The sequence below is a fragment of the Capricornis sumatraensis genome, chromosome 13 (genome assembly GCF_032405125.1).
Source record: "Capricornis sumatraensis isolate serow.1 chromosome 13, serow.2, whole genome shotgun sequence".
Classification (NCBI taxonomy): domain Eukaryota; kingdom Metazoa; phylum Chordata; class Mammalia; order Artiodactyla; family Bovidae; genus Capricornis; species Capricornis sumatraensis.
This window is the reverse complement of record NC_091081.1, coordinates 83,082,056-83,100,335: the sequence shown is the minus strand read 5'-3', so window position 1 is coordinate 83,100,335 and position 18,280 is coordinate 83,082,056. Positions and strand designations below refer to the sequence as shown.

The following is an 18,280-nucleotide window of genomic DNA, read 5'->3' as shown; positions in this document are numbered from 1 at the left end:
GATATACTGGAGTCACAGAGCAATATGCATTAACAGGATACAACAATTCATAAAAACTGAGTAACTATGCACACAAATTTCTTAAACATTCAATCACCTAAAGAGAAAATGCACAGATGTATGGTGGGAAAAACTGTATCTAACACTGAAACTACTATAGGACTCCTTCAACAAGTCCAACTTTTAGTGATAAAACTACTGTACTGGGCAAACTTGGCAGTCATAAACCCACATCTACTCTGACAAGTCTGAATGGTGTATAAGCATAGTAACAGCATGAGTAAGAATGCCCTCACACAGCACAGGTTCTAGGGTAGACACAGATTCACACAGACATCACTGTGTTATACTTTAAGGAAAGAGTTCCATTTACAACTTCACATTAACTCATATAAAAATAACCTGACCCTACACAAAATGTCCTTTTAGCAACATTCAAAGTAATTAACTGTTACAATTTCCAAAGTGGCAGAGATATTGAAGCAAAGAAAAAAGGAAAAATAAAAAAAAAAAACCACCCACAAAAAAGGCAAATTGTGACAAAAGTATGCGTTAATTAACTGGACAGTATCCTCTTCCAAATTAAATGACACTGTATAAAAATTTGCTGGAAATTTTTTTGTTTTACAAAACAGAGCCCTGTACACTTACACTCGAGTCCAGGCCATTCTGCACGTGGCGGGAAGCCGCAGTTCGGTTGCCTTTCCCACTCACGCTTTTCTCCTCTTGCGGGTCATGACTGGAGTCTGTGTCATTTGAGTGGTGTGTGAGAGAGTTTTCACTGCCCGTGGGAGAGTCTACACTTTCATACCCCGCACTGAGTTGGTTTACGTAACTACTACCTCCTCTGCCAGTTCTCTCCTCTGAGCTGCTGGAGGCCTTATTCCCATTCCCTGGAGAAGGAGGAAAGTCATCTTCGGCTGTGTCCCCCTCCCTGTGAAATCCAGACCCAGACGTCCTCTGCCGGGAGGAACTGCCATTACTTGGTCCGTTGGCCAGACGACTGCAGTCTTTACCTGTGGCCTCTGCCTGTCCTACAGGCTCAGAAGATGTAGTCCTGCTGGTACTTGGGCCTGGGGCTTGAGACTGCTGCTGTTGGTACTGAGCCAACTGCTGGCGCGTCTCCTTCAGTTGTTGCTGAAGAACTAGTATGGTACTCTGCATACCCTCTACTTCTTCGTCAAGTTGAATGATGAAGTCATTCAGTTCTGTGCAAAGGAGAGTCAAACCTACTTTTAATATCTCTTACAATATATTTAAAAATACTTCTTAGTGCCTGCACAAAGCTAGGCATTCAATAAATGTTTCTAAGTAAACAAATACAATTCTAAAATCACAAAAGACTATTTCAAAATTTTGCTTGGAATTTTAAATTAGCCATTCAATAAGTTCATTTGTGAGAGAAAGCAAAAGCCTGAATATATAAAAGCAAGCAAGTTTACAATGATCCAAGCTATCTGGCCACATAAAACTGGTTTCAGCCCACAAAATGTGTTCCATGTTTGTTTGCCTATGGGCCTACAAGCCTGGCCCCTTACTCCTCACCCTCCTAGCCAATGTTCAGCTCCACAGCAGGTGTAGTCCCTGGGGAAGCCCTTGATTCCAACACTCCAAAGAAGCCATGCTATCAGCAAAGATTATTTCACATTCAAGAACAAAATTCAGAAAAAAATAACTCTTGAAACTGATAAAAATACAGATGTCTATGTTCTAAAAAGGTCTTGGGGTGAGGGAGTTCCTTCACTACTATACAAAAAGACTCCTATTTACTGTATTTACAAATAGTAAGAGCTAAAAACCACCACTTTGAAGAGGCAGTTTTAAAGATATTGACTACGGACCTTCTTTGCAGTTAACTACAAAGCTGCAATTAATTTAATCTTTAGAGAGAGAGGGTGTTTTTCTTACTAATTTTCTTCACAAAGGAGAAAGAGCATGTATGCAGCTATACTAGACCAGCATGGTGGCTGATAAGTTCCATTTCTTTGGGCAAATAAATATTACATCTTATTCACTAAACAGAAACTCTGTAGTTATTTCTTATTTTTGGCCATGCCTCGCAGCTTGCAGGAATTTGAGTTACTTGACCAGAGATGGAACCTGGCCCAGGAGCTGAAAGTACTGACTCCACACCACTGGACCACTAGGGAATTCTTCCACAATCAATTATATATTTTTAAATCCCTGGACAAGGCCAAATATTTCCAAGATCTACACTTAGAGAAATCAGTTAAGTGAAGATATTAAGCACTGAATATATCCTTTTAAGCACCAAATATAAATATATATAGCTACGTAATGCCTTATTAATACAAAAGCCCTCCTGTCTTTCCAAACCCCACCCCTAAAAAATAAAAAACTTATAAAATTTGCACAACAAACAACTGGGGGGGAGGGGGGAACTGCCGCTAAATTAAATGGCTTCGTTTGTTGACTCAACTGGAAATATTTCACTTATAATTTCATAGAACCATTGGTAGAGATTAGCACATACAGACTCTAATCTATAATACTCATGCCTGGCAGTATTTTAAAGCCAGGGCAAAGTTAACCAAACTTTTCAAAAAACCCCTTACCATCCTGACTGCTTTTAAGCTCCTCACTATATTTCTTCTGTAAAGCCAACTCTGCTTCAAGTTGCGCAATACGTCCCTGGGACAGCTGCCTTCCAAGCTCTTGATTCTCCTGGATAAGCATTCGACACTTCGCCATTAACTTTTTGCCTGTTTGGCTGCAAGGGAAAGAGCCATTCATCACAAAATGAAGACAAATTCTTGACAACCTTCTTTGTTTGAAATTATCACAGCAACAGGTATAACACATACAGAATATAACTCTGTCACAGCAGACGCCTGCCTACAGTTACCATCTGCTTTTCCGGACACATCCATCTTGTACATTTCAGTATTTTGCCAATACAGCGGCAAAGATAAAACCTGAAGAAAAAGTACCTAAGTGACTACTTTCTGTTTCTATTACATTATAATTGATTCTGAAATCTACTTTTATCCCAAATTATAATTTGAAATAGAAACAGGCCAGTTATTTGACACACATTTCAAATATATCAATATTAATACAACTCTAAGGTACTTAGTTTTATGAAACAGAAAAATTCTTGAAAGGGTAAATGCAACATCAACCCCAAATGTAAACTTCTACCTAATATATAAAATCAGTACCTATAAATACACAGATGAGAGTAAATTCTTGCTATACCAGTGTTTGTAAGGATACCTGTTAATAGGCAGTTCCCACAAGAACATTTATTGCATTAAGGGAGGCCTGTTCAGTAATTGTTTTTAAAAAGACTCAAGACTATTTCTATTTATCAATCCCTCAATTAACTTTATATAATATATATATATATATGTATATATATATTTGACCTGTCTTAAACTGGGATATGTTTTTGAAATTTTAATGCCGATATACGGTGAAGATTTTATTCATGTTGAAAAGATTATCCTTAATTAGGACAGAAAAATAAGATTGGGGTTACTTAGCATAAATAATACAAATATGTGAATATCTGCCAAATTAGGACTGCCATACTTTCTACATACATATATACAGCAATTGCAAAAATCAATCAAGGTTCATCCTCTATATATTACTAATAAGGAGAAGATGTATTGTGAAGTAATGTATCGGGCAAATCAAAGCCCATTAAAAGAACAGTGTCAGCAAAAAAAATTTTAATCAGTAAGATCATTCTCAACTTTATGGTAAGAATATCAAACTGTCCCTTTCCAAGTCTCTAAGGTAACATCACAATTGTATGCTTAAATCAGAACTCTTTAAAAAAGTGATCATTTCTATTGTTAATGCTGACACTAAACAAAAGCAGTGAAGTTTTACTGAGACACTGTTATTGGGGTTTGTGATGGAAGGTTCTTTTATCAATAGCACGTTTTAACCCTATGTGATTCAAGTGAACGTTTGTGATATATTTTCCTTACACAAATCTGAAGTAAAACCTGGTGGTGGTTGTTGGTGGTGTTTAAGTCACTAAGCCGTATCTGACTCTTTCGTGACCCCATGGACTGTAGCCCACGAGGCTCCCCTGTCCATGGGGTTTTCCAGGTGAGAAAGCTGGAGTGGGTTGCCATTTCCTTCTTCAGGGGATCTTCCCCACCCAGGGATCGAATCCGCATCTCTTGGATTGGCAGGGGATTCTTTACCATTGAGCCACCAGGGAAGCCCAAAACCTGGCTTACTATTGCACAAAGAAGCCTCATATGAAAACGAGTTAGCATGTGGAAAGGGTTCTCTCTCGACATGGCAACTTTATCAGCTGGTATCTGTTGTCATTACAGCTCCAGATTTCCTGTATTTCCTATTAGCATCCTCAGACTTTAGCCTCTACTGAATAAGAATTTAGAAACCAAATGAGGAATTAAGAAACAGGCACTATCATCAGAGACAGTGGCCTTCTTTCCACTTCACTGCCTATGCTTCCCCCAACTCTGCTTTCTTGTGAAAACGTCAGTTTACCAACTAACCTGAGAAATCTTTTATATCAATTTTTTTTAACACAAACAATTGTAAAATCAATAGAGCAACTTGTGACCTGACTTAACCTCATAGAAAGTACCAAATTCTAATGAAAAAATATTTCATTTATGAAGTCACGCCTTTTAATAAATGCTCTAAAATAATCCTATCACTTCTAAAATAATTAAAACAAATCTTCACTGAATCTTTTCTTTAAGCATTCTTTAATTTTATGCCACTTTACTGTTGTATAAAATTTTTGTGTTCATTGTATCACAAAAAGTGGTAAGAATCCAATTTCAAGGAACTTGGCTCTGGAGTAATTTTTTTTTTAATTAAAAAATATTCTAACCTATTGCTAAAAATCAAATAACTCACAAAGAAAAAAGTAGCAAGTAATTTAAGAGAAGGAACAGATACTGTACACTGCTTTGTTATCAAGGGGAAGGGATGAGGGTATTCTGAAAGTATACACACACAACTGTTTATAAATGCAAGCTGAAAACTGTCAAAATTCTGCAACATCTCCCTGTAACTATTCTAAAATATACACACTATCAGGGTATGAAATATTTTAACTAAAGTGGACAACATAATTCAGGGGATCATTCTCTCTCAAAATTTAAACAATGAAAAAGTGAAAAACAAAACCCACACAACCCATTCTATTTGAATTATTGCAGACAGAGTATTGATGGAGCACTGTTTGTTTCAAATTAATGATGCAGTTGTACCACCCAATGAACTCTAGCTTATAATTCACTTTTTACAAAATTCCATTTATAGGTGGTTAAAATAATACAATGAAAATATTATACAACCATTAAAAATGGTAAGTAACCTAAATATACTAAAAAATGGAGAAAAAGTCCAAGGATAAAGGGGGCCTGGGGAAAGTCATGCTACAAATCATCTATATATACATATGCATGTCCACATTTGTTTAAAACCAATACACATATAATTACTGTATATGCATACAAATTATCTTGATACCCAAGAAATTTAAAAATGGTCACTATTCCTGGGGAATAGAAAGGGGAAGGGGAAGGTCACCCAGGAGTAAAACTTATACACCTCTACTTTTCTTTATGCTGTTTCAATCTTATACATGAGCATGTGTTATCTTATTAATTAAACGTTTTTTAACAATAAGAAGAAAAAAACCCACCTCAATGTGACTGTTACTTAAGTGGCAAAAGAAAAATGCTTGGCTAAATCTGAGTACATAATACCTTTCATGAATTATCTCTTGACCTACTGAAAATACGTAGCCCATTTCTACTGTGATCTTTAATGGCATAAAATATATACAAAAGCCTTAATTCGGGTACAATAAGCTAATTTCAAACAGATGTGGTTACTTACCCTCCAACCCCCACAGTGAGAATCTTAGAAGCGGATTTCTTGCTGTGAAGTCACACAAACCACTTCTTCAACCCGCCCTCTGCCCCACAATCAGTTCCCTCAAGTACAGACATACGAGATACTTACAATTGATTGGAATGATTAAGAGAGAACTTAAGTCACCCTTGTTAAAACTGCACTTAAACGTTGGGAAAATCTGGAACATTTTATCTTCACTCATCTTAGACTCCATTATCACCAAGTGAAAATTCGAATTGGTGACTTATAGAATGATCTGACGAAAAAATTCACCTCCAGGATTGGATGGAAGCATGAAGAAAATAATGCCTCATTTATCTAAATGAGCAAATGAATTTGCTAGAAATGATCACTATACTTTTTTTTTCAATTCATAAAATGTCTCACTTAGGCCAGCCCACAGTTCCAATATATTCTGTCCCCAATCTTCTGGCAGGCACCCTGTAAAGCTGTCCCACATTAATTTCTACTGCAATATCCTGGGACAAGGTGTCAAAAAGCAACAAGTGTCAAGTCTCTTTGTTTTTTTGATACCAGCTGGAAAAAAGTAGGTCTTTAAAAAATAAGACACAGAGCCTTCTCCTTCACTTTGAAGAGCACACCAACAATTTTTTCCAATCAATCTGCTCTCCACAGCGCCCCCCAATCAAAATGTTAAAAGTACAACAAAATCATCATAGTAATCCTTGAACTTAAAAAAAAAAAAAAACAACTATTTCAAGGCACATTTAATTTAATATCAAAAGTGCAATACAAAAGGCCCAAATACAATGAAGGAACACATTCCCCCATTAACACCAACGACAATGCTCTTTCAACATGTGCCTGTTGAATGGAATGGGGATTTAATCAATTTCACTACTGAAAAAAATAACGCAGTGAGTCTCATCACAGCCAATATCCTTATACAATCTAGTTGTGAAATGAATGTTTATAACGCTTCAAACAGTTTAAAACCTGAAGTTTGACACCACACCTTCATGTTTGTACAGTCCTCGGTAAGATTATCTACAGTATTAGCAACCATTCAAAGAACAAATCATTGAGTAAAACCACACTGATTTAAGGCTCAATCAAGTAATATAGAGCCCCAAACGAAATGGTTAAATAGATGAACTACTTGTACTGACATCTATTATTTGATTCACTCATGACTATTAAGTTGGTTCTTAGCAAATAAACCCTTTAAAGGCAAAATTCACCTCATATGAGTGTGACCCAGAAGTTCAACAACAATCACGAAGTCCACGGTCTTATTGGCAAAACTGATATACAGTGTCTCTAAGTCACTATGCTCAAGGTTAAGAGCGATGCATATTCCATCTTTACATTTACTGGAATTTTACATGTTCAATTCATGGTTTTAAATCTCTAGGTTTTCATTCCTCCAAACTGTCTGAAGACACAGTGTGCCACAGACTTAAGACTTCTGTTTCTCCCTCTATTTTCTTCAAACAGAAACATTTCTCAAGTGTCTACATGTTCTAGAAGGGGAATTTTTCGGAGGTGGCCACTTCTTCGGAATAGTCCGACGCCATCAGGCCTCTGAAGCAAGGGGAAGGGGAAGAGAAAAAAGCTGAAACACAAGGTTCATCTGGTAAGTTTTACATTAACCTTTACAAGCTGGATAGTATAAGAATGTGGCTTTTTGGCTCAAAAAGTCTGAGTCTTGGTGTGGAAACGAGTACGTGGCTGTCCCACCACAGCTTTCTCGCAGTGGGACTGTCAGGGAAGTCTTGACTGGGGAGTATGATTTGTTTACCTATCAGGCGTAAACTTCCAGGCACTCAGTTCATTTTGGGCTTGTTCCAGTTTGTCTTTAGTCTGTTCCAGTTCACTTTTCATTTTTAGGAATAACAAGTTGATCGCTGGGTCCACCATTGTTGATCTCAGTTGTGCAACGCTAGGCTGCTGGACTTGCTTGAGGTACTGGATCTGAGTCTGTGCAAAGCAAAAAGACCCCATTACTACCAAATCAAAGGAAACATACCTAAGATGATGAGATAAAATCCCTTTCTGTTCACTGGTTTACCAACTTGCTTACTAAGCCCCTCTCCCTTCTATCTTAAAATCCTCTAAAAAAAAAGTACAAATTAAGAACAACTATTTAGGAATTCCCTGGCCATCTAGTGGTTAGGACTCAGTTGCTCTCACTGCCAGGGCTTGATTTCAATACCTGGTCAGGGAAGTAAGATACCACAAGCCTTGCAGCAAAAAAAACCTTCAAAACATAGCAAAAAAACCCACAAAAAAGAACACTCACAAAGTTATCCACATAGGAAAAAAGGCCATTTGACTGCATTCCATATTTGGAAACTTAAAGGAGACTACATGTTGGCAATCAAAACAGTACAAAAAAACAAGCAAAAAAAAACCCCGCTGCTGTATTTATTAAAAATGCTGATGCCCATTGGGGGAAAAAAAAGGCAAAGTTTAAAATATTAATTATTTAAGAGTATAGTGATTTACTCATACAAATCTGTGCTTTTGGGAAACTGTTCCCTAACAGTATACCAAGTACAAGATTACAACTTAAAACATATTTGCATTTCTAAATTTAAAAGTACACAGTACTTACATATTTACATGAGCTGGCATTACAGCTTTATAAATAGCACCTTAACCCAAAATTAAGCATATATTCACTTTTCTCCCTCCAAGCAGATTTGAATCACAGCATTGTAAAGCTGGAAGGTGACTGACCTGGTCCAAACTGCTTAGTTTTGAGAGATTAAAGAAGCCAATTGTTCAAGGACACAGTTAGTTCAATGCCAGTACTGGAACTAGAATTCTTATTCTCAAGCTTCCTGACTCCCAGTCTAAGGCTTTTCCCACCACACCAAATCCCTCTACTTATATATGAAACCTTCAATTTCAACTCTGGTTGTACTGTCAGCACAATTTTAAAATAAGAAATACAGTTTGTTAGCATTAAATGCATCACTTTCTTTGCACCCAAAGTAGATCAGGTTCAAGATCCTACTCCATTCTAAACCTTAAATAGGATTAAAAATAACATTTCCAAAACAGCTATTAATGTCTAACATGAATTTAGTAAAAGATACAAATATACTAAGAGGATTAGGCTATACTTAATTACTACTTCGTCAAGCAAACAGAACTAATTTTCTTTCTTCTAGCTTAAGGAATTTTAAAAGTTTATAAAATGAAATGCCCTCATCTGCTACTATAAGCTTGCCATGTCCTTGTGATTTTTGCTCCTGCTGCCCTTTCTGCAAAACCTCACTGTGTTCTAACAGAAAGATCAGTAAGTGCTTCGGCTGAGGTGTGCAGAGAAGCGCTATTAAAAAAAAATGTGGCTGGTAAGTTAGGTTCTACTTGGAAAAAAAATCTTAAATCTCGGTTGAGATAACAGAAGGGTGAAGAGGCAGCACCAAAGGCTTAGATTAGGAATAAAATGATCAAAACTGCCAGTGTATATGGGATGGCTGCAGAATCACTGAGGTGAATCAACAGCACATCCTGTCCAGGTTAAGTGGTTCAGAAGTGCCTGGACTAGGATGTCAAGAGTAGGGAAGACTCAAGAGGCAGAAATGAAGACACACTGGTTTTGTGAGACACTATCATTGGCACCACCCACTCACACTACCTACCAGGTGCCCGCATCTGGAAGTTAAGATCCATCCTTTGCATGTGTTAGCATCTAGCACAGTGCCGTGTCAACAGGGAAACCTAAAACTATTAGTGAGTGAAGGGTTGAACCTAGAATCCTAAATATCATGAAAAGAAAGAAAGAACTGGTTTTGGGACTCAGCACTTGAGTAGTACTACTCATACCACTAGATATGAAAATCCCAAGAGGAAAAAAATTGGAGCGGTGTTACAGAAAACAAAACAAAACCCCTTATACAAGAAAGTTGTTAAGACTTCTTTGAACCAAGTACCCAAGTTAAAAAAAAAAAATCAAAAGAAGGAACGCCAAAAGCCAAAGTTGGGGAAAGTGAAGACATAAAAGTGATGAGAAAGAGAATTTTCTTAATACAATGACCTTACAGAAAAAATGCAGTGGCAGTGAAGGTGGAAAGTAACTGGTAGAAACAAAAGAAGCACTGAGAAGATACAGACAATAAAAGAGGCTACTCTTTTCTTTAGCAAAGTAACAGGTAAAGAAGTCATTTTGAAAAAGTGAAGAAATGACTGAAGACTTGTGCAAATGTGGACACAGGAAGAATAAAGACTGTGATTAAGTCCTAGAGAACATTTTATTGGTGAGAGAAGGAAAAGAAACAGAAGTGTGCCCCATAGATTATTAACCTCCAATGACCAGAATACTGCCTTATGCATTAAATTTTAATAACTATCTATCAAATGGAGATTACACAAAATTATTCAAGAAAACTACAGCTTTTAAGATTAGAAACAACAGGGAATTCCTTTGTGGCACAGAGGTTAAGACTCAACGTTTTCACTGCAGAGGCCTGGGTTCAGTTCCTGGTTTAAAGTGAAAGTTGCTCAATTGTGTCTGACTCTTTGTGACCTATATAGTCCATGGACTTCTTCAGGCCAGAATATTGGAGTGGGTAGCCTTTCCCTTCTCCAGGGGATCTTCCAAACCCAGGGATTGAACCCAGGTCTCCCACATTGCAGGTGGATTCTTTACCAGCTGAGCCACCAGGGAAGCCCAAGAATACTTGAGGGGGTAGCCCATCCCTTCTCCAGGGGATCTTCCCAACCCAGGAATCAAACTGGGGACTCCTGCACTGCAGGCAGTTTCTCTAGCAACTGAGCTATCAGGGAAGTCTGATTCCACAAGCTGCGTGGCATGGCCCAAAAATGGGGGAAAAAAAAAAAAAGTAATAAAAAACAACAGGGATAGAGCTGCCTCTATCTTATGTAACTTACATATACAAACACTAAAACAAGGGTTAAGGCTATTGAAGACAAAACTGAGTCTAAATTCAACCAGGGTTAAAAGATCAAATATGTCACTAGGTTTCGGATATATGTAGACATGGCAAACAGTACAAATGAAAGGTGTCAATTAAAAGAAGACACAGTAGAAGTTGATACTTAGTTTTCTGTAGAAAGAGGTAAAGACAGCAAAGGAGAAATTAACAAGAAAGCTTGCCAAGTAAAATGAGTAAATGGTGCTTATACCCTCAGGTATTATGTTACTTAAAGATATATGAACCAATATACTAATTCTCATAAATTATAGAGATTTCAGAGAATAACTTAAACTTCTGACTTCTTGGCCACAAAAAACTACTTTAAATCCAATGATGAGAAATTATCCATCAGAATTTTACATTTAGCACATTGAAGCTCAAAACATAACTACCTTAACAAAATATGCATGTATAATTAGTATTATTAAAATTAATGTGAGTTAACACATAAAATAATGTGAACCAAAACCCAAACCCTGATAAAGGCTTGAAACATCTGAAACACTTACAGTACACTCTTGCATTTCTTGCTCCTTGGTTGCTAGTCGCATTACAAGAATGTTTTCCCTGCGTGCAGATTCTTGCTGCTGCTGCTTTAGTTTTTCTTCAGATTCCCTTAAGCCAGTTACATCATTAGCTGATGATGAAAAGGAAAAACATCATGAAACATCATGAAACATCATTTAAAGATCAAACTGAATTAACCAAATTAAAGTTCTGACTCCCTTTGTCAAGGAAAATAAGGTTAAAAATATGTCAAGGCAAAAAAGTTCAAGTCTTTAGTTTCTATCCTAAACTTTTATGACAACAAACTTCATTCTTGATCATGAGTGTTTTTTCAAGAGTTAGTGGTGTTAAACTGGTCCACAACCACTTAACGCTAGATGGAATTATGCTGTTATAGTCTAATCTGTTCCCAAAAAAGACAGGAAATTCCATTATTTGCGTTTGTTTACACTACCAAGTATTCACAAAGTCCTGATTAGTATTGTTTAACCTAATCAATATAAACATGCCCATAATTGCACAGCTAATTATTAATTTTAAGCTTTCACAGGGGTTTCCCTAGTTGGCTCACTGGTAAAGAATCCACCTGCCAATGCAGGCGATGCGGGTTCAATCCCTGGGTTGGGAAGATTTCCTGGAGTAGGAAATGGCAACCCACTCCAGTATTCTTGCCTGGGAAATCTCACTGACAGAAACAGCCTGGAGGGCTACAGTCCATGGAGTCACAAACGAATCAGACATGACTCAGCCATTAAACAACACTATTCACAACTTCTATGGATTATACTGTAATTATACAATAATTGAGATCTTAAAATATTAATCTTTCTGAACTTGGAAAATTGTACTGGTTTTTACACTCGCAAATATGTTACTCTAAAACTCAGTGAAAAGTGACAAAGACTAAAATGGTCTAAAATTATAAACTTTATTATTTTCAGTAGATTTTTGAAAAATCCATAAATACACAGCTATATCCTACTGTTACAATTTAAGCTATCATAAATGTAATACCGGTTGCTTCTACATTCCCCCCTGCTAGAGTAATAACTCATGCTTCACTTCAAATTTTTCTGTGGAAGGGCTACATTAAGCAAAGTGTCAAGAAGTTGTGAATTTCCCTATCTGTGCACTCTCAGAACCTTGTCGTTCAGTTTGAAGTCATGCTAGTGTTAAGTGATGTTACTATATGTCAGTCTTCTCCAATGACTGTTAACTAAAAGAGAGATCACGTCTCCTTCATCATTCTACTTCCTAGCACCAAACACAGTGCCTGGACATAGGTCCTTAATAAAATCCTCGAATAAAAATTACTTAGCAAAACCAACTATCCTGTGCTTATAACAACAATCTAAAAGGGAATATTCACATAGTCCTTAGAAAGCTGAAGCTCTAACTTACAGTTGAGATCTGTGTACTTGCCCTCCAAAGCTTGCACATATGCTTCATACTGTTTCCACCTAATAAAAATAAAGCCACATTAGTTATGTTTAAACTGCTTTTACTAAATATACTAGAAAATCACATCCATTAACTTTATATTTTACGAAGAATTCCATTGTGTGGATTTTAATGTGTCTCTCATTTTAACAGGGGCTTCCCAGGTGGCACTAGTGTAAAGAATCCTCCTGTCAATGTAGGAGACACAAGAGACTCCAGTTCAATCCCTCGGTCAGGAAGATCCCTTGCCGTGGGAAATGGCAACCCATTTCAGTATTTTTGCCTGGAAAATCTCAGGGACAGAGAAGCCTGGCAGACTTACAGTCCATGGGGCTGCAAAGAATCAGACATGAATGAGTGTACATGCACACACTCCTATTATTTTAAGATAATTATAAATCTAGTTTAACCCATAATAAACCATAATAAACTAGTCACTTTAAAATTATTCCTTCTTGACCTTATAGGCGTTAGATAAATGGAAATATAGAGAAAAGTGTTCTCTGCTGAGTATATAACAAGAGGTGTTCCCATGAGTCAGATCACACACCATACAGGACAGTGTATCACTGATGTTCAGCATGATGCGTGGATGATAAAAGGTGAGTGAAAAACTTACCACCACTTTTCAGATATGCTGTCCACCTCAAACAAAAGGTATTTTAAAAATGTGCCTAACTCTAAGGGACTGAAGGTGATCTCAGCTCTTACATGAAAGTAGTATGTGATTTCTCTCAAAGTAATAAAAAAGGGAGTCTGTCCTTTTTGTACATTATAAAAAACAGAACATACTGTTTTTCAAAAGCATATCTAACTGGCAGAAACAACTTGCGTAAGTGCCATACGCTATCTGGATCTTTCTTCATTACATTCCTCTACCTTCAATATATAGGCTTTAGGACTTCCTTGGTGGCGCAGTGGGTACGAATCTGCCTACCAATGCAGGGGACACGAGTTTGATCCCTGATCCATGAAGATCCCACCACCTCAGAGCAACTAAGCCCATGGGCCGCAACTACTGAGCTCACGCTCTAGAACCTGTGTGCTGCACTCACCTAGAGCCCGTGCTCTACATGACAGAAGACACTGCAATGAGAAGCCTGTGTACCAAAACAGAGAGTAGCCCCCGCTCTCCTCAACTACAGAAAGCATGCATGAAGCAACGAAGACCCAGTGTAGCCATTAAAAAAAAAAAAACCTCTCAGGGCTTCCCAGGTAGCTCAGTCGTGAAGAATCCGCCTGCAAATGCAGGAGTTTCAAGTTCCATCCCTGGGTCAGGAAGATCTGAAGATCTTCTGGCGAAGGAAATGGCAACCCATCCAGTATTCTTGCCGGGATAATCCCATGGACAGAGGAGCCTGGCGGACTACAATCTATGGGGTCGGATACGACTGAGCGCACACCCACACACACACATTCACTAGTTGATCTAGGCAACTACTGCAGATAACAAACCTTCCCTAGTCTTATGTTTAAGCAATTGCTCCAGACAGTAAGCTGTCTGCTACCTTGCTTGCTGAAGAAATATGTTTTCAAGCCACTCTTCAGTTACACCTAATCAAAATTTAGATTTTAGAAAATATTTTTATAATTTTTAAAACCTTTGACAAGTTACGAGATTCATAAGCATTATAACATAATGAACAAAAACATTCCATAATATCAAACTAATCCATTCTATATAAAGACAAAGCCAAGGGCATCCTTATTTTTATGGCATCTACAACAAAGGTCACAAACAGGAGTTCATTCAACGTTTCGGGATGAAAAAAGATGTTTTATGGAGGTTAAAGATTTTAGAAGAAAAGACAAATACAAAAGCTGAACCGCAAACATCCTTATCGAGAAGATAGGAAAAAGACTACTTAAAAGTCATAACCATACCAGAGACAGAAAGAGAACACCAACACACAAGCAGTGTGTCATGAGCATCTACATCAGCAAAAATGGTGAGAGTGATTTAAAATGCTAAGTATTTAAATTTTATGTGCAGGAATATAAAGGTATGCAATAGGAAAACTATCCTATGCATGAGACGATGGCAAAGAAAAAGAGCACGTCCACAATAGAGGCGCTAAGCAGAACTAGCTACCAGACTCTTAACAAACAACAGAGCACGCCATCTGTGTCTCCCTGTTGTGCATGCGTGTGTGCTAGGTCACTAAGTTGCGTCTGACTCTTTGCAACCCCATCGACTGTAGGCTGCCAAGCTCCTCTGTCCATGGGATTTCCCAGGAAAAAGTACTACAGTAGGCTGCCATTTCCTCCTCTGCGGATGCTCCCGACCTGGGGATCGACCCCGCACCTTCTGCCCTGGCAGGCAGATTTTCTACCACTGAGCCCAAACCACCTTTACTCTCCCCCCACTTCCAACCCGTTACATTTACTCAGTTCAGCAAGTAAACATTCCCTGAAATTTCTAGAGGAAAAAGCTCAATAAACTTGCAGCCTGCCCTGAAAAGCATTAATTTGTATCTAAAAGTTATTTCATAAAAAACTTACGACAGTGATAAAATGCAGAAAGAATACATTTAAGTTGTAAAACACAAAATGTGTGTGATCCCACTTTCTGATTTCTTACATTTAAAAAATGAGTAATATAATGCTGTACTTGACAGTCTGCTTCAGTAAGACATTTTTAAGACAACCATAGAAATTCGGAGCTGGATGTCATCTTTAAAAGTAATTAAATCCAACTCTTTAAACTTGCAGATAAGAAAATGAAGAATATAATGGTGACTAAAGTCACAGTCACAAGACAGAGTAACTTCGCTTCATCAGTAAATAATGTTATTTCTTTTTTTTTTAATAATGTATTTCTTTCATGAGAAAAATATCCTTGAAGGCTACAACTTTTCCACATGTTACATGGAAAAGGGAAAAAAAAAAAAAAAACAGAAACATCAAAACAAGTCTATTCATTTGTTAAACTGAAAGCTTTCTGAGAGCAGTCTTTCCCCATACCAAGTTATATACATGAAGTACAAATGCTTCTCTAGTTAGAGTTCTGAATATGTGCCCTCTACAAGAAAAAAATTCAGGTTACTTGTCAGTCTACAAGTTACCCAAGCTAGTGCTTTAGTTCTTTCAAGTGTTATGCTTTCCCCAATGTTTACACAACGAAGAAACAGGCCATAGAAAAAAGTATATTAAATGATTTGAAGATGTGTTAACATTAAAAACGAAACAGTATCTGATATAAACACTACAGTATAAAATCACAACATAATGCTCTATAGAAAGATTTTTATATTTTTGATAAAAGAATATTTTACCTTAGAATTAATTCATCTCGTGCCATAACTTTGAAGTCTGTTTCACTCAGTCGAACCTACGAAGAGAATTAAGATATAAACTAAGTGCTCTTTCTAAAAGTTTTAAAATAAGTAAATAAAAAAATAGTGGCAATACCAAATACGGAGTGAAGATGCAGAGAAACAGCGTTCATACATTGCTGCTGAGAATGTAAAATGATACAGCTGCTCTGGAGGTAATTTGGTGGTTTCTTTTAAAACTAAAAATGGATGTTCCATACAACCCAACATTTGTACTCTTAAGCACATATTCCAAAGAAATGAAAATTTATTTTCACAGAAAGTTGTATAAAAATGTTAACAGCAGCTTTACTTGTAATAGCCAGAAACTGGAAACCACCCAAATGTCCTTCAACAGGTGAATGGTAGACTATGATACCATGAAGTATGATTCAGCAATAAAAAGAAACAGACCGCCAGCAAATACAACTTGGAGAAAGTGCAAGGAAATGATGCTGAGAGAAAACTGAAAGGACACTTAATACAGCATAATTGCATGTATACAACATCTGTGAAGTAGCATAATTACGTAAATGAAGAAATGATTAGTGGTTGCCAGGAGTTGAGGATAGAGTGGGAGAGGATGGATGTGGCTATAAAGAAAGGAGTGGCATAGAGAGGCTTGTGGTGATGGTTCAGGTAACTGTTTTGGTTGCGCTGGTATTTACAGTAAGTTACAAATGATAAACTTGCACAGAACTATACACACACAGAATGTACAGGTAACTGATGGAATGTGAGCATGTGGACTGTGCCTGCTGGTTTTGATAATGTTACACAGGATGTTAACGTCAAAGGAGGCTGGGTGAAGAGTACACAAGACCTCCCTGTGCCTGTCTTTGCTGCTTACTATGAATTAACATTTATTTCAAAGTGAAGTTTTTAAAGATGAGGATATTCTAATAAGATGAAACTGCTTTGTAAATTAGAAATATTGTTTTCTCTAAGCAAAGAAGACTATAAAACTGAAGAACCTATCCTAATATAAAATTCTTATTAATTTTCCTTATTAAAACATTTTTCTTGACAAAAACGGTTCAAATAGTAGCATTTGCCACAATGTAAGTGTTACTATCAGAAACAAAAGAGGGAAAAACACTGTAGCAGCAGAATATATTACTAAGCCTAACTGAAAGCACCCAGTAACTCTCAGATTATTAAAGCACTTGATTTTTTAGGATAAAAATTTCCATAACGTTTACTATCCAATAAATAGTTCACTTAAATACTCACTGGTTAGAAAGCACATATTCCTGTTTTCCCAAATGTATTATAAATTCCTCTGAGAAAATGTTATTCCTTTTGTAACCCCTTTTGTGTGTGTCACAGTGCCTAAACTGAATTAACATAGGAAAACAAAACAAGGAAAGTGATACTAGAAAATAAAACTTCACCAGAAAAGGTAGAATTTAGCTGTTTTTTTTTTTAAATATAAAAGTGGTTCAGCATTAAAACCAAAGGGATTTAAGTTAGGAAGAAAAAGAAAATAAGTAACTTAGAGGACCTTATAAAATACTTTCCTATTTTGACATTATTTGTAGCTACGTAGCTGGAGACAGTCATATGATAAAGATTACAAGTAGATCATGGGGATTCTACAAGTTTTCCAAAGGCTGAAAATGTTCTTAATCTACATTACATAATAGATACGATGTCTCACACATTATATACCCACAATGCTATGTAACTGATAGCAAGCGGGAAAACAAGCAAACAATATGGACAGTCCCTTCAACTCTATTATTCAAATAAAGTGCTTAAAAAGTGCTGAGAAAGCAAACCTTTTTGGGAAGAGGTTCTTCGTTGGTCATCTTGAATCCTAGAAAAGGAATAAAGAGAACGTCAACTGATTTTCTTCCAGTTAAGGTAGAACAAAATATACTGGCTTTTGCAAAAGAATTTATTACTGAACTCAGTTATGACCAAATCATTAGGTTATTTTAATTAAAACACACCTTTCAGACTAGTTTTAGATTTACAGAAAAGTTACAAAGGTATCACAGGGTTCCAGTATACTGTGCACCCAGGTTCTCCTTTGTGAACATCTTACATTATTATTGTCATTAGGTTTTTTTTTTTCTTAAGAATTCTCTCATAAAAAAGTTGATCATTCTTTGTAATACTCCCACAAAGGACTGAAAGAAATACAATTTTTCAATGCATTCTTACAAGTGCCCTGTGAAAGACATATCTTGCAGCAGAAAGGACAGATCTGTGCTGAAGTCA

General features: G+C 36.9%; 1 protein-coding gene across 2 annotated transcripts; it reads right to left on the bottom strand.

Annotated features, from left to right (window-relative positions):
* WTAP (WT1 associated protein) lies at nt 1-17,865 on the bottom strand. Of its 2 annotated transcripts, XM_068985051.1 has the most exons (7): nt 17,836-17,865; nt 16,016-16,071; nt 12,702-12,760; nt 11,303-11,430; nt 7,646-7,824; nt 2,577-2,731; nt 1-1,208 (listed from the first exon to the last, which is right to left on the bottom strand). In XM_068985051.1, the coding sequence occupies exons 1-7, from the start codon at nt 17,863-17,865 to the stop codon at nt 625-627; spliced, it is 1,191 nt and encodes a 396-aa protein (XP_068841152.1). In that variant the 3' UTR covers nt 1-624. The 2 variants fall into 2 exon arrangements, with proteins under 2 accessions (XP_068841152.1, XP_068841153.1); XM_068985052.1 differs by lacking the exons at nt 1-1,208; nt 2,577-2,731 and adding an exon at nt 6,659-7,428.
* Nucleotides 17,866-18,280: the final 415 nt, after the last annotated feature.